This window comes from Poecilia reticulata, chromosome 21 (assembly GCF_904066995.2).
Source record: "Poecilia reticulata chromosome 21, P_reticulata-male-v2, whole genome shotgun sequence".
Lineage (NCBI taxonomy): Eukaryota > Metazoa > Chordata > Actinopteri > Cyprinodontiformes > Poeciliidae > Poecilia > Poecilia reticulata.
The window spans coordinates 17643176-17670758 of record NC_088850.1 but is presented as its reverse complement, the minus strand read 5'-3'; the positions used below and the strand labels follow the sequence as shown (position 1 = coordinate 17670758).

General features: G+C 41.2%; 1 protein-coding gene across 8 annotated transcripts in view; it reads right to left on the bottom strand.

Moving 5' to 3' along the window:
- The window catches only part of klhl29 (kelch like family member 29), a 273850-nt gene that overhangs the window by 100025 nt on the left and 146242 nt on the right, over positions 1–27583 (bottom strand). For all 8 annotated transcript variants that reach the window (XM_017302254.2, XM_008398295.3, XM_017302252.2 and 5 more), the window contains one exon: positions 7549–7687. In XM_017302254.2, the coding sequence (XP_017157743.1) occupies positions 7549–7687 (139 nt within the window). The remainder of the gene's footprint in view (positions 1–7548; positions 7688–27583) is intronic.

The following is a 27583-nucleotide window of genomic DNA, read 5'->3' as shown; positions in this document are numbered from 1 at the left end:
AAGAGTTGGGAGGAAAATAAGAGTCGTTACACAACAGTATAACACCAAGAGGAAAAGGGAAAAAAACAGAACTGTGGATGGTTTCTACTTTTCTATGAGGAGGGGGGGAAAGCAGATTTACAACTATAGCGCTGCATCTGAAACAAAATGTCTCCTCTGAATAAAATTAGGCAAAAAAACAAAACAAAACAAAAAAAAAAACAAATGGAAAAAAAAGTTATTGCTTTTGAAAGAAGGCATGCATTTTTATGGCTGGTTGCATGTATGCAAGGAGTTTATTGCAAAGCAAGCATACATGACAGGCTTAATGGAGAAAATGGAGAAGAGACAAACATGTAGCCATGTGAGGAATATGTGCCGGTCAAAGCTTGTTGCGACTCGCTGTCCGTCAGCCTACTCTGCCGTGTTGGATATCAAAGCTTGTGTATCCACTCCTACTGGGGTGACGTAAGAGGTGCCAGGGAGTGCTTGGATGCACAAATTAAATAGAATACGATATCCCTCCGTAATGCGGGGCCCAATAGGACGCTTTCAGAACTGGGCCACGTTGTGACTTTACTCGGATCAAATGGCCAAGATTAGTTCTCGTGCAGGATCCCCTTGGGGAGGTATGAGAGCATTAAATAACACCTTACCACCCATGTTTAATGTCCCATGTGAAACAATAATCCACTCAAGGGCAAAATAAATGGAATCAAAGCACCGCAGACTGCATGCCCCCTCTACCATGTCTCGCTCCCTGCGGATACGGACATCAACAATATAAAAAGTAGCCTGCATTAAGATGGATGGAGGCAGTTTGCTCCTGCCAGTCATGCCGGCGCAATGATTATGTGTTGTCTGTCTCCCTGCGAGCGCGTGCGTTCACAGGTGTCTGTTTCCCTCTTGTATTTCTTTTTTTTGAAGGAATAAATTAGAAAGTGGCGACAGCGTTTAGTGAGACGAAGACGGCCAAAACAAGAAAAAGTAAAAAAAAAGAAAAAAAAAGAAAAAGAACAGACACGACACAGACACGACAATGGTTGGAGTTGAAGGCTAGAGATGGGAAGCAGAGGAGGGTTGATGCAGTTGATGACGAGGAGGCAAAAAAGGAAAAGGGAGGCAGGGCGAGACGGTCCTTCCACAGGCAGCCAGCAGCCATCCTTCTGAGGGGAAAATTTAGGTGTGTTCCATGACTGTACCCTGGTCTTTTAAATAAGAGATGTCCCCGCCCACCCCGGATAAACACGCCATCACACCTCAACAGAGCCATTGTCCCCGCTGCAATAATCATCAGTAGCCTGTGGTGTATGAACTGAGGCGTTAGTCGTCATTTATGAGGCGCACTCGGGAAGTGAGAATGGAGAAGGTCATCCAAAATAGAAAAAAAAAAAAACGAAAGACGACCGCGTTTGTCTCTGGATGGACATTGGCTGAAAAAACCAAAGTGGTTACACAGTTTTTCCTCCTGCAAAGCAAAAAGCCACACAGCGTTATTGCCCTTTTTCCTCTCAAAGCCCTGCAGTGGGGGGGCAGGTAGCAAGACAGAAAAGAAAAAAAAAAAGGGAAAGGGGGGAGTGTGTGTCAGGGTTAAAGTGATGGAGGGAGGTGGGAAGAAGAAAAGGTAGGAAGAGGAGAGGGGAGCTAAAAATAAAAGAAGAGCATGCTCATCATCTTGGTCAATTAGTGCAATGGGAAACCGGCTCAAGTGGCAGTTTGTTTTGTCTAAGCACTTATGTTATGGAAATGACTTTTCCGGAGCTCTCCAAAAGAGGTGGATATTTATGCTGCGTTTGATTGCAGACGCGGATTTAAATATTGAAAGAAGGAGGCGGCGAGGACAGGAGAGACAGAGGGAGGATAGATAGGGCGAGCGGCGAGGAAGATTGCCACACTCAGGTAGAGAAATCTGTTTGTGAGGAACGCAGCACTTATTCAAGAAGGACATTTTTTGTAGGGAAACCTGCAAGCCTGTCAACATTACAAACACACCCACGCACTTCCTTATTCATCTCAGAGCCTAAAAAAAAAAGCCAGTTTACGGGAGGTGGGGGGTGGGAAGAAATGCATCTAGTTGGCTCTAACCAGACCATTTTTCATGGGGTGAGAACGTGCACTACAGAGATATGCTAAAATAGAGGATGCAAAGCGAAGACCGGCTGGACTAAAAATGGCTCGCATTTAATTTCTGTCACAACATAAATCAGATACGGGTTGTATTAATGGATATAACAAAAGGTTTATCAGTGTTGGGATTCTGGGTTATTTTTTTCTCTCCTTCCCCTTTATTACCGTTTTCCTGCACTGAGTTTATGGTATTTGATCTACAGTCAGTTGCTCTTGAACAGGCGCAGAAACAAGCGGACCCTCTACAGGACGAAGAGGACAGGGCGACGGGTGGAGAGGTTAAAAGCGCCAACCATCCAGCCGAGTGTGAACACTGAGCCATCAACACCGATAGGATGGGGGAGCGATGTGGACATCGGATTGACAGACCTGCCCAAAACTTTACTTGACCTAAAAAGGGTAACTTTGAGGAAGTCTATTTTGGCATAAAAAAAAGTAAAATCACTGTTGGATATGATCTCAATTGAACGTCATTGAGGAGAACTTCCGATTTGATCATTTCCCCGACTCCTTTCTATTATCGTGATTCTGAGAAAAGCTTCAGTTGGGCGGGTGTGAGGATTACTGCCAGGAGGGTTTCATCATCTAACTGTGGCTTGTGAAATCATATTTGTGGGTAAAAGAAAAAAAAAAAATTATTCCAGCTCAATAGTCTGCCCAGTAATATCTCCATGATTGGTGCTACTTTCGAACAAAACATTCGGAAAATGCTGACGCAAAACCTCTGCGAGAGATTGTTGAGCTACATGAAACGTTAAAACCTTAGTAGAATTTTGTGGGGCCTCCAATACACTATTCTTAACATGGCTTTTATTGATCAAAGTTGAAATAAAAAGTGTTTACTGTGTGTCATCTCTAAGGCTCTGTTCTACCACCTGCAGTATATGTGACGTGACAGGTTAGTTTAATGTTTAAAAGTCATTAGGGTCATCATTCGGCTCCAGGTGGGCAAATTGGTTGAGAAACCAGAATGTTTATTTTGTATAATTGGGTCTCACTGACCATATGTTTTGTTTATGCAAAGCACAAGCTCATCTAGGGACAGCCACTGGGTTACGTGGATACTGAGACACATAAATGAAAAAGGTGGTTTTACCCATTTATTTTACGTCTACCGACTAATTTCGCAGAGTCCAACTTATTGTACAGACGTGTTACTGCAGAATACCAGATGGTGCATGTTCACAATTTTATAAGTAAACGTCTGTCTGTATAAGGTGTGCCGTTTTAAAGTGAATCTGCAGCTTAATAAACGGCATTAAAATCAAACATTTTTTAAAAACATGTATACATATCAAATCGGATGCTAGTGCTTGTTTGGCGTCGGGTCTTTGCGTTTCCCCCAAACACAAACTCAAGTTCTGGTACTAGTAAATTGGCTGGCATTAAAACCTACTTTTTAATTGCTTCTGCATTAAAGAGTATGATTAGCATCAGAATAACAAAGTTGTGTTCTCTTCTCTGCTCTGCTTAATTTGTTAATAAAATACAAATCTACATGGTTTAAACAAGTTGCGTGAAGCAACAAGCTTTGTAGCAGCTTGATGCTTCCTGCAACAAGCCGCATAAAGCAGTGGCTGCAGCTGCTATTTTAGATAAAATCCATATAAATAATTTCCAACTAAGTTGTTGAACACCATCTGCCTTTTACTGTCTTATTTGAACCAGCATTCGCATATAAACCCGTTGACATTAGGGCATCTTTTTGTAAGAATTTACTTTATTTTTCCTATTCAGAATGTTTATGTAGTAAACTGCATTTCTAAGAGAATGGCTTCATTCTTTACCGTTAAAGGTTTTACTTTTCATTATCTGTATTTTATGTTTAATGTTTTAATTTCAGCGTTTTCTCCTGCAGTAATGATAGTGTTACCTTCCCAGCAGCTCTGCCCCTTTAACCCTATGTGAGAGTTTTTTTACAATGCTTCTGAATTAATGTTGAAACATATGAAGCATGCGTTATTGTTGGGTTTCCATTCTGTATATGTCCAGGAGCATATTTCTGTCCGTGGCATTTAGGATTTTCAGAGAGTTGGTTTGGGTGCTGTGGGGGTATGTGTGTGTGTGTGTGTGTGCGTGTGTGTGCGTGTGTGTGTGTGTCGTTTTTAATCTGTAAAGTACTTGGCCCAGTTGTCAGTATGTTGTTAAAGTGCTACATAAATAAAGTTTGATGGATTGATACACAGTACATCTATCCCTCTCCCTGAACCGAAGAACCTGCTGAACTTAATATAATCGCCTTGTTAGGATTAAGTAATAAACTAATAACCACGCAAATAAATTCACCACACTGTGTGCTGTTGATGCATAATTAGGTTTGGTAATTTGGGAAACTGGACCCTTTAAATATTAGCCACAACAACGCAACAGAACAGTGTTTGGGTAGCACCGTTATGAGCCCCCCCCTCTCCCCCAGGCTGAAATGTGCAGCAGAGGGCTGAACAAAGCATGTAGGATAGTAGTATTCACACAGGGCACTGTAATGGGCATTAAAACAGCTCCCTGCACATCTCACGGTCATAACGCCGTCTGACTCACAGGCGCACAAAAACTCACGGGCCGACACAGATGGAAAAATGGTTGAGGAGGGGGCGGGGGCAAACGGCAGACAAAGCACGTGTCGGGACTACTCAAAGATCTCGGAGCTTTTCACATTACTGTGGTGTGACAATGCAGTCGCCATAAATTAAACGCCTGCAAGCACACTTATTGGAAAATCCCGAGGGGTAAAAATGGAATTACCAGCGATGATCTGTCTCCGCGCTGCGTGTGTTGGCCCTTTTAACGGTAAGGTAATAGGTTTTTAGGAAGGGGTGAGGGTGCTAGTGTCTGTACATTTGGGAACGACATTACGTCCTGCGGGTGCAGCATATGACGTCGAGTGCAAACTTTGTGGAGCCTCCCCAACAAATGCTAATTTGTTGTTTCAGATTTTCATTTTAAAATCCAATAAAAGCCTGTAAACTATTTTGCCTGAGCTTTGATATCTCTTCAAAGCCACTGGATTGCTGTTTGTGTGTGTGTGTGTGTGTGGGTAGGCCACAAAAATAAATGTAGATGTGTTTTTCCTTATTTTGCAAAAATAACACCTCTTCTGCTCTGACTAATACTGCCCACCCAAATTTTGCATTAGTACATCTTTTTTTGTGAACACATCCACACATAAAGACACCTGAGCACACCTGTTGTTTACCGTACACACACACACACACACACACACGCACACACGCACACACACACGCACGCACACGCACACACACGCACACACATCCAGGCCTAAGCAGATACCGTACACTCTCGTAACGCCGGAGTGTTTTATGAGCTGACGGGGGTTCTGACCGGCAGTAAATGCCTTCTGAACAAGCTGGCTGAGGAGGGGTGGAGTACAGAGTATATTAGAAGATGAAAGCACCTCTCTTCCTATTTTTGGTATTTGACCTCATAAAGATGTGGACAGTAGTGAGCCACGTGGAGCATAAGCATAATTCGAGCCAGGCTCAAAAAGTGACCCGGGCGGCACATGGGAGGTCGTAACTCAGAGGCAGACGAGCCTCTGGTCAGTTACGGCCAAGATAAGCTGTTATTCGTCTGTGCAAAGTCTGTTTTTGTGCTGCCTTCCCATTTTCTTTACGTTAGCCCCAGCTAAATGTTAGCATAATGCTGTTAGCATCAGTGGCCCTGACCAGTTACTGAGCAATCCAAACTTTTACCAAGCTATAAGAATCGATGTAAGATTACATCATATTTTATGTAACATCTCAGAGGTCCTGAAATTTTTTGTGGCATTCAAGATTTAGCAGTGGGAAGTTAAATGATGAAGCTCCAAATCAGACTAGTTTCACTAATATTTAACTAACTGATGACGATTTTCTCTCTTGAAGAGTTCGATGAAACAAGGGGAACCAGACAATGAAGGACGCAGCAGGCATGAAGATGAGCGCGATACAATTCAACCCTCCTCCTCTGGGGGCTTTTGCTGTGCTGAGGCTCTATCTTTGCACATAAATGATCTGGGCTTCTTCCCAGATAAGAGTTGCGGCTGAGACAACGTGATGGACAGGCTCACAAGAAGGGTGGGGGTGAAGGGGGTAGGCGTCTATTTTATCAAAAATCACTTCAGGTGCCTAAGAAAACAGGTGCGCTAGAGTCAAGGTCAAAGCAAAACCGGCCATCTGTGTTTTATTCATGGCGTTAGCGGCTGTCATTGAGATGAGCGGTCCTCATAAGAACGTGCCTCTTCGCCTTTCTCCACCTCGGTTCTGGCTCTCGAACCCTCCGCCCTCCACCCGCTCCCCCTCCATCCCTGTTCAGGAGGAACAAGTGTATCTGTGGCAAGCCAGGAGGCCGCCGCAGCTGATAAGCAGCACTCTGTCCTCTGATGAGCTCAACGTCGTGACACTGTGACTACGAGGCAAAGTAGGAGACTTCCCTACGGCAACGCCGCTATCGCTAGAGCGTACATCTTTTGGCTTTCCTTTGTCCTCGTGCTAAGCAATTCCTTCCTAGCAAAAAAAAAAAAAAAAAATCACACTACATAAACATAAAAGTGGCAAAGCAAGTTTGGGTCCAATCAAGCCGAAAGCACCTGCAGGGATCTGAAGTAAAGATGACGACATTAGGGATTTATGGCATTACCTTGCTGGAAAACATGGAGAGCACAAAAATAAGGACACACAGTCATGCATGGGACTGACACGCAGGTACTTGTATTCACAAAACAGCCAGTGAAGACAAAAGGATATGGAGCAACAAAGGACAGAATACTTGGGGAATACTTGAATTTAACTCATTTGAATGCGTCGGTGAAAGGTGGGGAGGACCTGTGAAAGCCGTGTTTCTGTTTTGTTCTTTGTCAATGCTTCTGAAATTCCTTTCTTAAACTCACTAACCCAGATGTATTAGCATATGAAAAGGCTGGTAATCAAAGAAAAAACTCAGAGAATTAGCAACAAACAAAACACTGAAGCTCTGGTGACAGGAAAAAAATAAATAAATAAATAAAAAGTCCCTCTGCCTGCAGAGGACAGTGGGGCTTTGGCAAATTACCACCTAATGTGTGCAATGTATGATTCTTTTGTTATGGCCCTTCGGTGAGTTTCAAAAAAAAAAGAAAGAAAAAAAACATCCCCAGTCATGGAACATTTTTACTGCTCATTAAAATGGAAATGTGGTTAAAATCGCCCTACATGGGGAGGAAAAGGTAATGACGAATGTTGACCTTTTTCTCCGGTTTGGGATACATTCATTTGAGTGGGTGGAGGAAGGAATGGCTGCTGGCCCTGTGCTAGGAACCAAAGTCTTCACACACCTGCAAGAGAGAGAGGGGAAGGGAAAAAAAGCAACACAAATGCGCCCTATGAAAAGAACAGGCTGGATCAAGAGCTGGTGGGAGAGCGGAAGAGGGAGGGGGGAGGAAGGAGGGAGGGGGGAGCGAAGGCAAACCTTTTCACCAGGTCCTTGAAATACAAGCTGCAGGAAGCTAGAACATTTTGGTGGACTTCAAACTCTTTGCCTTCAACAATAATTTTCAGGTCTGTAAACTCTTTTGTTCTGCGCTGTTGGTTCAACTCCTTCAACATCTCTGTAGAAGAAGAAAAAGAAACAAACAGTGCCATAGTGAGGTTGAGAATTTCACCGTCTTTTTTTTTTTTTTCATACATACATGCATACACAAAGATAAGTGCATGGACAGCATGGCAAGAAAACAAAGGTGCAGACTGCAGAACACATTTATGACCAGGCTTAGCTTATTCGCATAGCAGAAAAGTCATAGGTACAGATTGGGTCAAGCATTTCTGCAAATATGAACGGAAAGAAGGAAGCATAGAGATGTGCATGTCAAAAAATAAATCATATATTAAACTGTTTAGGGTGGAAAGAAATTACTCAGAAAAGGCTAGTGTTTGGCAGAACAATGAATGAAAGGAAAAACTAGTGTTACAAAAGCCTTCAGACTGCTTGAACCTTATCGCATTTTGTCAGATTACAACCACAAACCTCTATGTGTTTTATTGTGATTTTATGTCGGACGACATGGTAGCTCACATTCGTGAAGTAAAAGGACATTTTTGTTCTGTGGGGATCATTTGAGTTCAGCTCTCTATACTCTAATAATCTTAAATTAAATCTAGAGCAACCACTTGCCTCAATAATCTTTTAGCAGGACGATTAGTCGCGCATGCCACAAATCTGGCCGTTACGTAAGGGTGGCAATGTGCAGTCTGCCACAAAGCATGTGGTCATGTGAGAATACAATTCAGGCTTTTATTGTCCGTATTCAAAACGCCACGTTATGAAAACCAAGAGTTCAGTCTTTACACAGGAAGTGCAAAGTTGGAAGAGACGGACCCTAAAAGTCTTGCAGCTGCAACTGCAGCAAAAGGTGGATCTATAAAGAGTTGACTCTGGCAGGACGGATAGAAATGCTTGCCACACTTCCTGATTTTCCGTTGTAAAACTAAATACAAAGAAAATTCCTTCCGCTTCACAACCACGCACCACGTCGTATCAGCCTCTCATATAAAATCCCTCAAAAAACACATTGTAGTTTGCGGTTGTACCTTGATAAAATATGAAAAAGTTCAAGCAGTATGAACACTTTTGGAAGACAATGTACATCAGTATTCAAAAAGACAGTTTTTTTTTTTTTTATATTCAGCGAGATTGTTAAACTTGTAGTAAACAAGCAGCACCAAGAGTAAAGGATCTTGGTCACGCACCTAATATCAAGATTAGAGAGGATCTAAAATACCAGAGGACTGAAAACAGAGACACTGTCAATGCATTATTCAAAATGAAATCAAAATCTTTGGCCTCTCACTTAAGCCGTACTCAGCACAGAGTTGACCTTCACATGTTATCCGCTAATCCCACCATCCTCTCCTCTCACGCTTTCAATGGAAAAAAAAACACCCATCCACGCACACACTTATCCTCCACTGGAAATAAAAAATAAATAAATAAATAAATAAACAAATAAATAAAGTCGTGGGGGGAGGGGAACAAGGACAGCACATTCTGAGAGAACATGCGTGGAGCCAGAAGCAATGTGCCGCTGAAGGCCACGGCACACAGAGAAATGTGGCGAAGCAGCGCCATGCTAAGCCTGGCCTTACTGTAGCGTTGGGTCGGGGGCGCTTGTTTGTCTGCATCTTAATGAGGCACCATGAGGGGATGCTGAGAGTGAAAATCAGCGGGAGACTGGCAACTTATCCTACAGCTCTGGGAGGGAGATCCGACGCCGACGCTTTGTTAATCTCCTATTGAGACTGCCACTAAAAACAGAGCTCTGAGAGACTTCGATTGCTAAATACAGATGAACGGGGACGTGGAACATCGTGATTATGGAAGGAGGCGCCTTCCAGACAAACGCTGCGGCATTAGCAGAGCGGTTCGCTGAGGCTACAGACTGTGAGGCACAGAAAGCAGAGCCTGCGTGGAAAAAAAAAAAAAAAAGGCACACCATCCAGGAGAGAGCGAGCAGAACCATGTGAGATAAGGAATAATTCAGATAAAAACAAAAAAAAGGTGGCAAATCCTTTCCCTAAAGCTAAACTGCGTACTACCTTCACAGAACTAGCTTAAATGTGCCAATCTGAACAATAGCAACCTCATCTGCATGACTGCCATGGTGAGTCAGCTGTCAGTAATGTCATGTGCTACGAGGAAGGTGATGTTTATGAACAAATGCGTGATTTAAGCAGGTTCAAAAACGCCAGAAACTGACCGATCCGATTGTGCCGATGACCAAAACGGATTTCTTGTTGTCATCATCCTGACAGAGGTCTGTGTTCGTCCCAGACTGAGAGCTAGGATTTAATTAACCTGGAACGACACTCACCTTTCTGTTCGACTAGAATATCTGCTCATTTAGCTCCTTCTATGCTCCCCGCCTGACACGCGCAGCTCAGCTATGAATTACCTCAGCGGCTGAAATTATACAGCGTAAAGACACATGACAAATAAGGTGCGATTCAGATACGTGCTTCGAACAGGGGGAAAAGAAAAGAAGAACAAACACGCCTCTATTCCAGAGTTATTGCATCAAGGAATGACTGACCTAAAAGAAAATGACCTGGTTATTAAACATGCTGAATACTAATTGAGGCAGAGAATAATGAGTGCTGCTGTTTTTGACAGTACATCTCCTGTACTCTGATTGGTTGCACGGCTCCATGGTTCATGTAAGCCATAGACATCCGCACAAAAACACAAAGGGCTGCCTCGTCTTTCATCAGTCTCTCTCTCTCTCTCTCTCTCTACTTTCCACTTGCCACTGTCAGTTGGTCAGATTTCTGATTACTTTGTGGACATGGAGTCTGAATAATGAAAGCACGGCAGTTCGGAGTCTGCATTAGAGGATTTCCAGGCAGCGCTATGGCTCTCACCTCTAATCAGCCACACCTCATACCACAAGTTCACCCCAAGAAAGGGGGAAAGTAAGCGGGAGAGATGGAGAACTCCACTTGTCAACAGACAATAGGCACCTCCCTCGGAGCTGCGCACACACACACACACCTGAAAGCGTGATGGAAAAGCTAATTATGGCTTCATGGGGGTGCATTAGCAGAGCACCCCCCAGAACAACTCGTCGCCACCGAGGACCATGAAACTGCACATGGCGTCCCCGTTTTTGGAGATGGGCACACAGAAGTGTGGAGAAGGAAAGCCATGCTCAATGGAACCAAGGCAGCGTTGAAACATCTCAATACTCTCCGGAGAAAATCTTTGAGAACTGTAAAGCTCTGCAAGACTCAGTCACACCAGATGGATAACATAGTGGTACGATTCCAAGTGAGCGAGCACCCTCATTGGGGTATTGTGTGCTACAGTGCAATTCTTGAGGGTGACACACAAGGCAAACACTGATGCCATGTCGTAGAACATTGTCCTGCCCCCCGAGCGCCTCACGGTAACACCGCCACCCTGCGCTATCTTTTCATGATTGGCCGACACGCCGCGGTGGGGGCATGAACGCTGCACCAACTCTGCTGTTCAGCCTAGTAACTCTACTCAAACATGTCTGTGCTCTGCGGCCAATGAGGTCTTCAGGTGGGATCTCAACTAGCCTATCAGCTTGCACTCGGCCTCCCGACCAAACGCCGCCGTGAGTCGGTTACCGAACAACTGATTGGCGGCAGCGAGAGTACGACTCGGCATGCGATTGGTTGCTGAACTGGGAGCCATTTTGGGGGTTTTGCACGCACATCTGTAGTTCCACCATTTTGTGCTACACAAAACCCCACCATTCACGAAGCGGTGCCTTAAGTTTTCGATTTTTCTTTTTTTTTTTTAAACTGTGTATGAATTTAGGCAACTCTCTGCTCAAAAAGTAAAGAATTAAATGAGATAAATCTGCTACTAGATTTCTGTAATGCAGTTTTGGGAACATAAACTACTTCTATTCCATGTTTTTACTTTTTTTTTTTTTTTTTAAAAGCAAAAAAGTATTGAAGTATTAACTAAATTGAAATGTGGCCTTACATAAAATATATTTTGTTAATTTCTATTAGGTATTTCCACTATTTCCACTCAATATTTTTTCCAAAGTAATACAATTACTTTTTAAAAATAAAAAAATATGCTTTGTATCATTTTTTTAAATATATATTTTTTAACATTTTGTTAAAAAAAAACAACAAAATATTACTTTGGCAAGAAAAACAGAAATTCTCTTCCTTTTGTACATTTATTTTTTTAGGAGAATTATCCGTTACACCAAACATTTTATTTCACCAGAGAAATATAAGGAAAAAGATCCATTTAAAACAGTTCTAGTTCCCCTTGTTGTCTTTCTTTCCAAAAGAGATCCTGCCTTTTAACAAGTAAACACATAATTACCTCTATTGGCTTGTCCAGAAGGAGAACATTCAACGTTTAGCTTCTTAAACGGATGCTGATGTGTTCGTTCTGACCTTTTACTTCTCTTTTAAAAACTTTAAGCAATCAATCAGCAGAACTCGCAGCTTAATTACACAGAACAAACCAGCCTCCCTGATCAATAAGCCAATGTACAAATTCTACCATAATGGCTGTCTTTAGATTGTTAAAAGGGTGTGTACTTTTGTTTTGAAAATCAACAAAATTATTATTTTTAAATATGACAATATTTTTTATTTGTAAATTGGCAACGAAAAAAAATAAGTATAAAATTGTTGATTTAAGAATATTTTTCTGCCTTCTGGTCAATGTTTGGGCAACGAAATTTGACAAATCTAATAAATAAAATTACAGTTTTTCTCTTTGGATGACTGACGTGATATGTTCTTCACATTCAACATTTTCAAGAAATAAATAAACGTACATTTTTTTTTAGAAATTCTTGTTTTGTTAAAATATTGTGGAAAAAATAGTATTGAATATTTACATGCATAATTATTACCAATTGTATTATTTTTTTATCATCATCATCAACAATAATCTTCTTGATTAGAATAAATAGAAACTTACAGTATCAGAAACATTTTTTTGATGTTTTAGCTTTGAAAGGTAAATTTAAGGAAGAATTCAAAAAGAAGCTGAGTGACCTTTTAAAGGAGGATGAGAGGCTGAGATGGTTGGATCAAAATAGGCTTCCTCAAGCAAAAGCCTTTGATACAAAGAAAATTTTTATTTCAAAGAAAAAGAAAAGGCAGAGTAAGACCACACAGTGCAAGGCACAGTTTAGAATATTGCAAACAAAGAAGCTCATTCTCAGTAAAAAGCTTTTCTAAAGCAACGGACGGGTCTCAAAAATGGCTTCTCCAAAACAGAGCAGAACTGGAGTGATGTAAAAATCAGCGTAATTAAATATTTGACAATTACAGGTGCACTGTCATCGTCTAAATCTGCTTGAAAGCCTGTATGTTTAGAAAATTATTTATGACCTTGATAAAAACTTAACAGCTCCATGTTGTACGTTGGTCTTTGCACAGCATACGCAAACAGCATCCTTCTCAAAGCTGGGTAAATATGTTATTTTATTTCTATTACTGCTTTAATTCCCGATGTAATCATCCTGCACTTATCCAAAACACAAGAATATATTTTGTTCACAGGAAAATGTAATTAAACAAATAAGAACATTTAATTTAGTGGCATTAAAAGATGCTCTGTTATAGTACAATCATTAAAAACATTTCAAAGCAAATTGCATCGCCTTTATTTGCTCATAAAATTTGTAAAAATAATTAGAATAAATTTATGAGGTATTTTAAAGAATGAATAATAAAATGAAGCGTCTTATTTTAATGTTGGAGTTAACACAAAAATAGCCATTAATAACTTGAATAATATGACTTTTTGCTGAATCTTGTAAATGTTCAGCATAAATTATAATCCAATTATATTCAAATAATTTAACGGATTGTGCTAATATTGTTTTTGAAATAATTTTTTGTAATTTAAGGAAGCGAAAAAATGTAAAGTGCTTCACACTTAAAAATGTTATAACAAAAAAAAGAGAAATCAGATTTTTTAAATTTACCATATTTTTTAAATTGTACAGCTAAACAAAAAGATTGAAAATAAAAACAAGTTGTTTTTTTTTTTTTTTGCCAATCCATAAAATTCACTTCAAAAAGTCAAACCAGCTCTTGCACGAAGCTAAAACAAACCTCTTTCTGAGAAGTTTGTTGAGATAATTCTCGCTGTAATTTAAAAACTTAAGATCATACTTAAGGCAGTAACAAAGTACAAAAAAAAAAATTATATCTGTTTTTCGTTTTTAAGAATGGAAGGGGATAACCACCACCCAAGCTGAATGGTTCATCAGCAATCACTCCCTAGCACCGTCATTATGAACGTCTCGAAAGGCTCGATGGCTAAATGTCAGACTTTAGCAGGTGCAAAATAATATCAACACCATCACGCCAACTCATGGAGATGCCATCTGCTGGAACAAACAGAGCTTTCACGTGGATAAAAGCCGTCACGTCTCACGCGCAACCCAATTTCGCTTCAATGCGCCATTACTCGTCACACAGTCTCTGAAACGTACCTCGAACAATCATCGCCACATTCATTTCTGGAGACATCTCAACAGCCTTTGCCTACTCTAGGCAGAACAGCTCGTGCGCATCATCAGAAATCCTCAAGACCCCTTGAGATTCTAGCTGTCCTGATTTCAATCTGTAGGAGAGCACAGGCGCCTTATAGCCTTAGAGAATAGTCCATGATGAGGGCGCTTTATCCCCCCCCCATCCACCTCTCTTGCTTTAAACTTTAGTGCTGCACCGCTGGAGCCTCACCGCGGCTGTCAACTGGTCTGGACTGAGCTGTGGGGAGACAAAGAGAAAAGGAACTTGTGCCCCTCAAAGACGCCGCCTGGGCCTTTGTTTCCTTCCACAATAACACATCAAAAAAACCTGCAGCAACAGAAAAAAAAAAAAAAAAAGAGAAACCAAGTTGCTCTGTCCTGCGCTATATGCCGAGACCCTCTGTAAGGACCCACCAGCGGAGGGGCCAAGTGTGTGTGCATACACAGACAAACAGCTGGCAACTGTGAAACTAAATTGAAGCAAACACCAACACAAGTTCAGAAGATGGAGCACAAACAAAGATGCCCATAGAGCACCCAAAGGCCTGCTGCAACATTGTGACAGGATGTCATGCTATGTGCTCTGTTCTTTGTGTTCACTGAGAGGATGGAGGGGAAAAAAAAAAAAATCTCCGGTCCCAGCTGGTACAGTGGCTTCCTCATTAGGCAGGTAGGGGGTACAGTGTCTGACAAGCGGTCATAGTCAAGTTTTAACAAGAGGATACTCCTGTGGATAGCAAACAGGAGCCCCGACATGCTCCTTCCTTCCTTGAGGCGCTGCAATGCTGGCACAAGGACAGAAATACTTCAGACACTTTGCATAAAAAGTTCAAGTACTGAAGTAGAAATACATAACACGTACTTTCTGTGGTTTTAAGGTTTTGTTGCTGGCAAAAATCTAAATAACTTAAGATATTTATTTCGGAGAGTGTGTTGTAAATTACTGTCTGAGAAGGTCCAACCTGCGTAAAAAAAAAAAAAAAAGCTGATTGCCACAATCTGACTAGTTATTTTTGTTGTTCTTTTGATTTCTCATGACCAGTGAGAAGCAAGTTGGAAACTTAAAAAAAAAACAAAACAAAAAAAAACAATGTTTTTCCTGTCAGTGAACACACCATACCTGAGTGCTACCCAGGTCAGAGTAACAACAGTAATGGCTTTGGCGCGAAAGCTATTACAGAGTAAGAAACGCTCGCTGTTAGCCGTTTTTAGGATCAGGAAGGTGTTAGAAATGAAGTCAGAGGAAGCACAGAGATGTAAGAAGCTATTTAATAGGAAACTGTGTTTTCAATAACAAACCCGAGACATGTCTGTGATTCATTCAAAGCTCCGAGAGGGTGAATAACTTTCAGCAAGTACCAAGAAGGTTGAACTTATTACAGCGAAGTTGCTCGGTTTTATCCTTCTGAGCTTTTCCTCCGGTCTGTCGTGGAGCATGCCGGATTTGGAGGCGGTGGCAGCTTCCTGGAAATGTCAGAGTTGAAGCGAGGATCTACTTTCTGCTCATCACCACTACTGGATACTAAAGATACATTAAAATGATTTGATAGATAGTACCTAAATGACTGCTCACGCTCACACACATTCAACGTGCTCCTCTGCTGCCAGCATAAATAATTAACGATTCCTCACAACAGGAATTTTTAAGGCCCTAACCCCCGCATTATGATTGGTGAATCTCAAAAAAATGAAACCCATGCATATGTCTTTCTTCCAACATGCACTGCTTTGTGTAAAATCTGTTGCTTAAAATCCAAACAAAAGGGATTTAAACGTGAGAAAAAACAAGAACGAATACTTTCATACATTTATGAAACATTCGCAGGACATACCTGATACACTGAAAAGCTGACATTACAGTCAGCTTTTCAGTGTCCAAGGAATCACTGTTTGTTTGAAATGTTTATATTCTCGCTGATATGATTCATCTAATCTGGATCACATGATGTGATATTTCCAACAGGAACCTGGAAGGCAGCTAAATGTGCCACTCAAGCGAGTGGGCCAGGAACACAAAGAAATAGGATGTAATGAGCACTGAGTAAGCTAATAATTCTAAGATAGTCCAACTATTTATATGTTAAAAAGGGAAAACTTTTGGATAGTTTTTTTTTCCACTGGGAGAGGACAAATGTGTGCACTGTGGATGATTAAATTTTAAGCTATGACAGCCTGCCACATTGAAAGTAATGCCATACAGACTGGTGGCACCTCGTAACAGCAGGTTGTTGCTAACAGAATGTATTCCATGTAAACAATCAGCCTTTCTGTCAGAACCAAATTGCTATCTGGATTTTTGGCTGTTTTCGGCTGGCAGATGTGTTTACATTTATACAGCAGCAGAAACATTGCATCACTGGAGCTTCGATTTATTTAGCTCCATCACAAACCGTGCATTAAAACGGAGCCGCACTGTTTAAAATGAAAAGGGACGGCCTTCAACACCAGCAATAAAAATGAAGATGTACTTTGCAGAAAGGGTTGATGATACTGTGGGTTATTCATTAATTTTCAAACTTAAAATCACTCAAACGCTGCTATTCTAAATTTTCACATTCTTACTTCATCCGTGAGTCTTCAGCATTGATTGGTTTGATAATCATGTAGGACTGTAAAGCCATATTGAAAACGGATTCCTTTAGGGAATCTGCTAAAATGTGCATCAAAAAAAAAAAGAAAAAAAGACAGACCTGCCTGGCTTAAATCAATCAACAATGCCTTGCAAGAACTTTCACACCCCTAAAATTTGTTCACACGTTTTCTCAGGTTACAATCTTTAGCGTTGTTTGCAGTTTGCATTAGATTTGAAGGGGAGACCGCAGAAATGTGGAAGCAGTCAGACGACAGCAATGTTTTACCTTTTGGTCTAGAAGTAAAATGCTACATGTGGTGAAAACTAACACTGCATGTTACTCTGAGCATACCATGAAACCATGAAACATGGTGGGAGCATCATCAAGCTGTGGGGGTCCCTTTGTTTGTCTGGTATAGGGAGACGGGTCAGGCATGACGAGGAGATGGCTGGAGCTAAACACAAAACATTTCCGGAAGAAAAACTTTTAGAGGCTGAAAATGAGACAGAGGTTCACTCTTCCAGTCTGATATGAAGCCACAGTTACAATGGAACTGTTACCAAGCAAAGCACAAAGTTTAGTCTTTAGACATGCAATGTCTAGACACACCATATGGATTAGTTTCTGCAAAGATTTTTAAAAGCCATGCATAATCTTTCCTCCACTTCTACTTTTTTTTTTCTGGTGGTCTGTTTCATAAAACCCTGCTAAAGAATTAAGTCTGTGTTCTTACACAAGACAAAATTGAAAGGACATAAAATATGACTACGAGGCAGCGCATATCAGAAAAGAGCAAAACGTTCATCCGAACGCATCACGAAGGACGTCATTGTCAAGCTCAGCTCAGGGTTGAGTAATCCATCCTCCCTGCAGCCAAAGGACAATGTCACCATGGACAACGCGCGGGCCCCAACACGGAGACAAATGTGCAGAGATGCATATGTGGACACTATGCTAATGAAATTTCACGTACGCATGTCTGCATGCACAAACACCCAGCTACGGGGGAAAAAACAATGTCACCTGAAAATAATCCTAATGCTAACAGCGATGCTGTGGCTCAGGAGGCGTTTCTGGCTGGTGAAGATAACGTACTGTATGCTGGGAGGGGATCTGATAACAACCCAGTGGTTGTCCAACACTCCTCTATCTTCACCGTTAATTATGGTTAAGTTAAACTTTTAGAAACTGCTGGAGGGGGCATCGTGTTGTCTTAATCCGCATTATAAACCCTGCTGGAAAAAAAACAAGGTTAATTGAGAGAAATGAATCATTAGGAGGCAGGTGTTCATGCAAAGAAGCCTTTAAAAGCACCTTTGCAACCTGTGTGCTCTTTATGAATCATCTAGAGGGTTAGTTGAACCTCTAAGTTTGCATTAGAGGAGCTTGTGTTACAATACAAGTCACACTGAAAGAATCAAGTGCTGCTCAGCACAACCCTCCCCCCCTCCCCCTCAATCCCCCCAAAAATATATTATTACCATTTGCAGTTTCAACTCTAGTACTTCTCCTCCAAGAGCTCACTGAGGCAGAGATTTGAAATTAACCCATCTCCTATCAGGATGACTACAAATGCAAAACTAGCCTCAAGGCTCAAAGTTAGGAAGCCTTTCCACATGTGCTGATCATCTGCAGTCTGAGTTTCTTCCCGAATGGAGATTTTTCTCAGAGGAAGCGCAGACGGACACTGGGAAACTTAATGTGATGAACTACAGAAGCTGCGTGCTAAAATAAAGGAAAACGAGATGTAGAGATTGTAAAAGGAAACGTACTAAGTTCAGATTCAGCTTTTGTAAGCCCCGAAAACACATCTGAAGAAAAATATCTATTCAAATATTCAGAGAAAGCAGACAGGAAGAGTCATCCATACAGAATAAACTTGTTCTATTGAATATCTGGTACCAATTCCAAAGAAGGAAAAAAAAAATCAGGAAATAAATGATTTTATGTGGCTCATCTGAGGCTCATCATATAACTATAATAAGAGAGTTTCAGGGTCGGCTTACCACAAATAATGCTAACGTTGTAGCCTATGTCTAGTTTACATTTGTGTATGACTTGTTTTGTCTTTACAGGGCTCGAGGACTATTTCCTTCCACTCAACTTTCCATGATTATGTTTCCTACAGACAGACTTGTACGCTTTGCAATGAATGTCAGTCACCGTCTGCTGGACAACTGTCAGCTCAGCAGCCTTTCTTGTGATTGTTGGGCAATAACATAAAAGTTATTCTCATTACTTCTACATAATGCTCTTCATTTGTGAAAAACTCATTTTAGGTTTTCACCATCTGTGTGCCACAGTCGTCATTGTTTGAAATGCATCACTCTAAGGTAGTGAATTTATACAACAAGAGTTTCACTTTTTAAACTCAGCTGCTAATGTAAATGTTTTTGATGATATTTTCATTTAATGAGATGCTGCTACACAAACGGGGGCCCCTAAATGTGTGTATTTGTTGTATTTACAGGTCACTAACGGAGCATCTCAGGGGGTTGAAAACAGGACCGAAAACTGGAGCTGAGTAAGTAACTGCTGCTGCTGAAGACTAATGAAACCACAGCAGAAGTTCCTGCAAAAGCTTTTCTTAAAAGGGCAAAACGAGGAAGGCCTTACCAAAAAAAAAAAGAAGAAACAGAGTTTGTGTTGTGCTGTATATAGGTAAAAACCTGCTTGTGTCAATTAAACTGAATAAAATGCAAACAGAAAATGTTTGAAGCCCAAAAAGTTTGAAGTTGTGGGTGGCCTGAAGGCAGCTGTGTTGGGCCCTCTCGCTCGGCCTTCAGATTGAGGCACGTACTGGCGTCCGATTATGGGTGTGAGAGAATGTCAGCTTGCTGCCCAGCTCCTCTTTCACCTTGGATGTGTTTATGAGTTTGGCTCGTGGACGTTCCACTCTGGCTTTACGCTCTGGCGACTGCGTTACCCCTCCAGGTTGCCCTAAACCGTAAGAAGTCCAAGCCACCTGTACTGTTCGTCCCTCCAACACCCCCAAAAACAAACACCAAAAAAAAAAAAGGTACAAGAAAGAGAAAATCCCATGTCACCAGAGCAGCTTAAGATAAATGTCACATCTCCCCCTGAAGACAGGGGATATGTGTTTACTGTGTAACTTTGTGAAAGTCATAGCAGCTCGAGCAGAAAGGTTAGTAGAGGGGTTAGAAGGTATGTGGGAGTCTTCTCGGCAGACTGCACGCCTGGGATGAGCTTCCACAGCCTACAGAGTGGAATCAGGCGAGTAATCTTTGCTTTTCATCACTCCTCCCCCACCACCACCCCACCATCTTTGCTTCTTTCCTCCATCCTTCCCTCCTTCAGCTCGCTCCTCCCTCCCTTCCACCTTTTCTCTCCAGGGATAGAAAACAATCTGTTAGGTGACTAGAAGGCCCCACAAATTCTGATTGTGCACAGCATGCTTCAGTGCTTATGTATTGCTGGTGTGTCCTTGTGAAGTTGTAATCTAAGTTTTAATCTCTAATATAATACTTTTTTAGCCTTCAGAGCAGATCAAGGCAGCACATAGGAAAACAGCGGCTGTATCTGAGACCTGAGTGCAGCATAATGATAATAATGCTCAAGCGTACGAGAGCCGCAGCTTTTAGAAAAGAAACACTTTCGACGAATCTAATAGAAGCAACGACACGTTGCCGTTTCAGCACCTCGTCCTCATGGCTGAAGAAGGCTATCAGGCTTAAGGAGAGCACTACTAGCCAACAAAGATCACTTGATTGCAGTGCAGACCATTATCATTTATCTAAGTCACGGGAGAATTATGTCTCTTCACATGCAAAGCCTGTTGCTAACTCTGTGGAATAATGAGTCGGAGAGGGCAGCGGTCTCGCTAATGTCTCGTCCTGTCATTAGTATTTATTAGATGCCCTGCGTGCATTATCAAACCCATTTAAAAGTTTCTAGGTAGAGAAAAGTTAGGCAATCCACTGGGATAAGTGAGCATGGCGTCGACATTAGCACGTTGCTGGTACTTCGATTGTCTTTTTTCCTTTTTTATCCCCCCCTCTCTCTTTTTTTTTTTGCTGTGATGTTACAGAGCATCTGCTGCTGTTTCAATTACAAGTTCTCTCTGTGTTGCAATTATGACTTCTCATTAGATAAAAACACCCACTACTGACTACCTTCCTTGCAACATCTGCTGTGCTAACAAAGCTGATAACCTATTCCGGGGTCGTTCAAGGCTTCGGTATGCAGCTCACAGCAGTCCGTCCCGTTAAGTCAGATCACCACTGGCGCAAAGCGTTCCACATCCAGGTTTATTTTGTTTCCAGCATGTCTTGCACATTACATACTGGACTTTTACCATTTTTTTCCCCCGATGAGAAAGTGTAAAGCTTGCTGAGATTTCAACTTTTAACTTCATGCTCTCAGTTTATTTTTTATTTTTTTCCTCTTTGTGCTACACCTGGCTCCACGTTCTGTTCAGCTGTGACACCTTTCAGGAGGGGGCCGTCGCTGGAGCTGCCCACAACTTCACATTCTCCTCCTAGAGATGTTACACTTGACCCTGTCTTTAAGTGCTTAACCTCGTCTCTGTCCTAAACATAGACATTGGCTGAGCTTTTACTGTGACTAACTGTGTGTGCTGCTCTACATCCTATAGGCTGCAGCATGTGTTGTGAATTGGGGCAATATGAACAGACTAAACTTAAATTGGTTGGATTCTTGCCAATGAATCGTCTGTTGAGAATGTCAGCACATTCTCAACATTACTGATTAGGAGGGCAGTCAGATAAACTGGCTTTTTTCTCCCCTTTTCATAGCCAGTTTTGATACATGCAAGGCATAAATTTTCTACTAGGAGATTCTGTTTTGTCAAAATTCAACAATATGACTCAAACTTAGGATCAAAACGAAAAGATTAAGTTGGTCAGGAACAACATCAGAACATCTGAAACACCAAGGTTCAAGCTTCTGGAACTCCAGTACCACTTTTTGCAGTGATGTGTCACATCTAGGTCTCTCACAATAATCAATAAATCAATTAATCACATGACAAAATGAAAAACTCAATTTCCATTGGCATGATTTATTGTTTCTCTTTTTTTCTCTCTTTCTCCCCCAAAACTGGATGAAAACAGTTTTCAGTTTTACGGCAAATAAAATTCATTTTATTTGCCGTTTTGTTTATTGATTTTGGATATTTAAAATGTCTTCCAGTTCCAGTGTTAAATGTTCATTACAATTTGAAGTTTACTGATCTCGGAGAATGTGTTCTTGCATTATTACTTTTCCATTCCCATTGTATTAACGTAGGGATGGTCTCAAAACAACAATGCTATTGTTTATCGCAATAACATCTGGAGCAATTTATTGACCAGCAAAATTTGTGTTGCACAAAATTGGCAGACCAATGAAAACAGAGAACTATCTTCAAATTCATCAATATCTCCTTCCGATGTTAGATGGCAAACACGGACCGTCATGAATAGTTCCACCTCAGCTGTACTGAAAACGTATCCGTCGTCCTTAAAAGCAAAGTCAATGCCAAGGAATGAGCTAGCTTACATGAGGTCAATCATTTCTTGTAAGAAGTGTGATCAAATTTTCAGGGACATTTATCCAAATATCAATTGAGATATGGATATATGTTTGAGCAGAAGTCTGACCCCATATCCTAAATACATTACAAGACGTGAACCCAATCGTAGTTTCTAGAAATCATAGAATTTTTAGGTTGCATCTTTGCTTCACTATGTTCAAAAACAGGTAAAATAAGTCATTAATAGTCCCAGATTACTACGACATTCCTGTTAATGTCTGTAAACGTCTGACCTAACCTAATTGTGCAAAAGTCTCACTGCTCAGAAAGTCCAGTTTGCCTTTTAAGCCTCTTTAATAACTAGCAGCATGGTCAAGCTTTGAGGAACAAGATTCAAAGCAAGACTAAAATAAAACAAGTTTGCATGTTTCCCCAGTTCCTGTTGCAGATTTTTTCCAGCTGTCTTAGCTTCCACCCACAGTCTAAACACATCCATGTTAGGTTAATTAGTGACTAAACTCTATGTGGGTGTAATTGTGAATACATGTGGCTGTGTTGCCTTTTTGTGTTAACCTGTAATTGCTCACCAAATTGCGCAAGCTTTGCCCCAACTCTCCTAATCTGATTTCACATTATTACTACTAATAGCAGAGGAAATCGTCGCAGCGTCTTTTCATGATCATCAAAGGTTCAGTATCTTGTTAGACATGTATATTTCTGGAGGCAGAGGACTGTAAGCCACCTATAGACTACTAAATTATGAAATCATAAACTAGATTTATGGTCTTAAAAAAGAAACAAAAAAACATGATAAATGTGCATCAGTTCAAGAGCAAGTTTCAGAGTAAATCTGGGAAGTTTACACATTTACATTTCTTGAAAAACATAAAATCTGATGTTTAAGGGTGTTTTTTTCAGATCCAACACAGTATTAGATGAAAAAAACAACAACATTTAAATAAAATAGAAATCTGTAAAATTAAATGTGAAAAAAAAAAAATCCAAAGCTACAAGTTCAGCCTGAAACAAATGACATAATAAATGAAAATTAAAATCAAATTTGAAGGCTGCTTAGGAATAATTCAGATAAAAGAATGACAAATTATTTCTGACTCAAGGATACAACCTTGTCTGTGGCTGCTCATTCTAATTAATACGTTTTATTCTCTTTATTCTTTATGACTGTGAGGGCAACGAGAGTCACTGAGACTAAAATCTTTTCAAAGAGTCAAAATAAGAGAAAAATACACTTTAGCCTTTTTATCTAAATGAAAGGTTGATGCATGTAAACAGGAAATCAAACCATCCAGTTATTAGGTCCTAATTGTGCAGAATAAGCGAGAGTTCAACTAAGATAAGCAAGAAAAACAGGATTCGTTTGATACGTTTTTTGTTCTTGGATAGAAATCTAACTAATTTAGACACAACATTGATCGATTTGCGACGCATTGCGCAGCACTATTCGGTTATTTTGACTCGCATTCTTCATGGCAGCAGTAAAACCACTCGGCAAGAACACAGTGGATGTTTCTGGACAAAGGCCCGGAGCAGACTGGAGGGGTCAGATTTCATTTTCATGAGTCATCCTCATATCCTTACAGGACCTGCATCTCCCACAGACTGATCACCAAGCAGACGGACATGCGAGTGGTTGATTCAAACCACAAAGTCTAACCCGTCTGACGCTGATAAACATGAGCTGTGCTGCGCTACTGATTCCAACATCAACAGCCTGTACGAGATGCTTCGAACACAGCAGCTGGAGAATTCATGAAATGAAGTATTTCAGAGTTATTATATGCAGTGTTTAATGTCGATAACGGTGAATCTGAATTTCATTTGACTGCTTTAATAGCATGTTACACACCGAGTTGGGGCGCTGCTATTAGCATAAGAGTGGCGGACATTTACAGAAACATAAGGAATGCAAATATATCAGACATTTCTTATGTATTACTCAAGGAATAAGTCTTTCAGAGTGGATGAGAATGCTTCAGCAGGAATCCAGTTGCTCATCCAGGACAGGAAAAGTAAAAACTTTCCTTTCATCAATCTCGGCTATTCACTGTGACTCTGTGTCGGTCCTTACACATCGATGATGTTCACTATGTGGAAACTAATAGGCTATTTAGAAGACTTCTTGAACACTGTAATTTGTGAAATCTATCATTTGAAACTCCTAACTGGCCTAGAATTATGTTTTATCATTACAATTGTGCAGTTGTTGAAAAGGAATGTGTGTCTGAACATTTACTGTAAAATAAGTCTACAGGGAAAGATGAAGCATGAATTAGTTAACAGGTAGGGTTAAAAAAAAAAAAACTTACTAGGAAGTTTGGGGACTGTAAGATGGTGTCACGCGTACGGACGATTAAACGAAGGAAAACCGCATCAAATAGGTTGAGTCGGAGTGACAAGTTGATGAGATGACAGAATGGAGGAAGGTGAAGATGTGGTGACCGTTTTTGCGAGGCAGAACGCTGGGCGGCTGCTCCGGGGCCGCGCAGCGCCGCGCCGGCGATTATGCATAAAGCAGCCGGGCTGTCAGGCTTCGGGCCCTGCACTGCCACCGAGCTTTATCTCGAAATCCCGGTGATTAATGGAGGCAGTGCCGGGTTCTGCATGGAGTAGGTGGACGAGGAATGATCAATCTTAATGAGCTATCTGCTGTCCTTAAATTAACCGAGGAGGGAGGGGGGAGGATACAATGTATGGGGCGGCCGGCGGGGCTCCGCTCCTTTAAAATACGATAATGAGCGGGATAGAAGGAGGGCGTGCGGCTTTCCTTCCTGCTGCTTGTGACACTCCGCTGCTGCCGTCGACCTCCTGTTTCCTCTCTCTCTCTCTCTCCCTCCTCCTTTTATTTGTCCCCTGAAACGCGGATGATGCGTTCGCCAGGACGCCTCAACAGATGCAACGCGAAACAAAGTTAAAGACGCGGTGTCAGGTAGCTTCCGGCCACACGAGCGCTCCGCACCTGCTGACCTGAAATGAGATGTTTGACTCAATGTCGTTAATATGCGGGGCCCCATGTGGACCTGTGTGTGAAGGTTACATATTGCCACAGTATTGCACATATTAATTTTTAGAGAATTACCTGCACATACATAGTCCAGACTGATTGGAATAGATTTCAACCTCATTAATAATTTCCGACGCTCCCAGAGGATTGGGAATTCGTTTCCACAAGAGCTAACTCAAATTAAGGAATGTCATGAGAGGGAAAGAGGAGAAAAAAATAAAAAAAACAAAATAAAAAAAAACATGTTCACATCAGTGCATTTTCTATCCCGAGTTAAGCCTGTTTTGGATTCATAATAACCCCAGTTCTGCTTTGGCTAATCCTGATGTGGATAGCTTTAAGATAATCGCCCAGCACAACACCACAGTGATTCTAATTAATTTGCCACTGCTTATTCCACGCATGCTGATCTGAGTCAGCATGTTGGAAAAATTTTTGAAAAAAAGAGAGAGAAAAAAAAAAGGTGGGGGTAGGGGATGAAGAAGAAAAAAGAAGCTTCTCCTGCATGTCTTACAACATATTTAGCTTCCATTTGTCTCCGTGAAAGTTTCACTTTTTAAAAAAATAATTGGCAGTAAGGATGTAGTCAAGAGTCCGCGTGCTCCAGCAGAGGAGAGACGGAGACAGAGAGAAGGGGGCAGAGAAAGAAAAGGGGAAGGTTTAATTAATGTGCTCGCTGTGATTAATGGTCTCTCTGTGGCTATCACAAACTGTGGCTGTGTTTTTAATAACTGGCCTGTCACACTAGCAGTATATTCTAGTGGTTAAATAAAAATAAATATTTGCACATCAGTACTTATAATAGCTTAAGCTTGAGGATGGAGCCGCTGCAAACAATGCAGAGTGAAATGAAGTCGGTCACTGACTTCGTCTGACTGAGAGACTATCACAAAATCCCTGGTTTCATTACGTTCCAGCAGACCACTGCGAAAGTCTTCACACCCCTGGGACTTTTCAAGTTATGTTAAGTAGGAATCATAAACTTTGATGCATTTATTTAGATTATGTACACCTATGGACTATATAATCTATTTAAACTAAGTAAAGACTAACTGAAGTGGTAGGAAGATTATTTGTGCTTTTTCTTTATTAAATTAAAAAAAAATCTGAAAACTATGGGTTGTATTAGACTACAGAGTCAAAACGTTCTGCAGTTAAGAGCTGAAACTTTTTAATTCTACCTCATTTGTCCATTTGACACTTAAACTTTACGTCTTCTCCTTTATGAAGCAGCTCAAGTTCTGGCAGTTTGGATAGAGAGTGTCTGTGAACAACACCAATTCAAGTACCAGCACGTTTTTTAAATTGGATTAGGTTCTGGACTTGGACTAGGCCACTGCAGCACATACATATGCTTTGAGCTGGACAGTTCCAGTGTAGCTGTTTTTATGTTGGGCTCTTTGCTCCATCCTGGTCTCTGTTTGAGGAAACCTCACCAGGTTTTTCATCTCTACTGAGGAAAATCATTCCCACAGCCTGATACCACCTCTGCCATGATTCTCCACATGGGTAAGATGCATTTAAAATGTTACAGTGTTAATTTTATAGCCATTTACATGTAAAGTTAAAAGGCTAATTCTGGTCTGATCTAACTAGAGCACTTTCTTCCACATGTGTGCTCTGTTCCTTGTAGCAAACTGCACACAGGACTTCTTATTGTTTTCTTTTAACAATTAATTTCTTTTTGTTGCTCGTCTTACAAAAAACCAAATGAAACATCTCTATCCACTTCACTTACTAGCACTACCACAAATCACATAATATTCCACAAATTTGACTGGGAATTAGAGGTCGTGAGAAGATGAAATGTGAAAAACAGTTGTGACAGTTTGTCAGGCGTCAGCAGAGAAAACCTGGCCTCATAAAAAGAGGCCGCGTCGCTAATTTGATCGCCCAGAAAGTCCCTCCCTTTGTAGAATGACTGCACAAGTAAATGGAGCCAATGTGCACACGAACAGTGCTGCAGCTGTGTCAACGTGTTCACCCCCCAAAAGTAAACAAACACAAATGTGCAATTAAAAATCTTGCAGGGGCCAAAGTATGAATAAGGCAGATAAGAGGGATGGACAGTCGCAGCCGAGCAGGGGTGTGCTCCGCGCCGGGGATGTGAGGCTGTGCCAATCTCACCGTGGCAAAGTAAAACTCTGATCTTAACTCAGCAAGACATCTTAATTGCATTCACTAGCAGCTCCGGAGCGGCTTGGTCCCCAGATGAAGGTTGATGTGAGCTGACTGGAAGATGAACTTCCTGGGCGGAGAGGAGGCTGGGTGCTGCTGCTTGTTGTACGACGTGGCTGGACTAGAATGCAGTCCAAAGGTGTGTGTGCGTGTGTATGTGTGGCGGACACTCATCTGAGTTTTGTCATGCGATT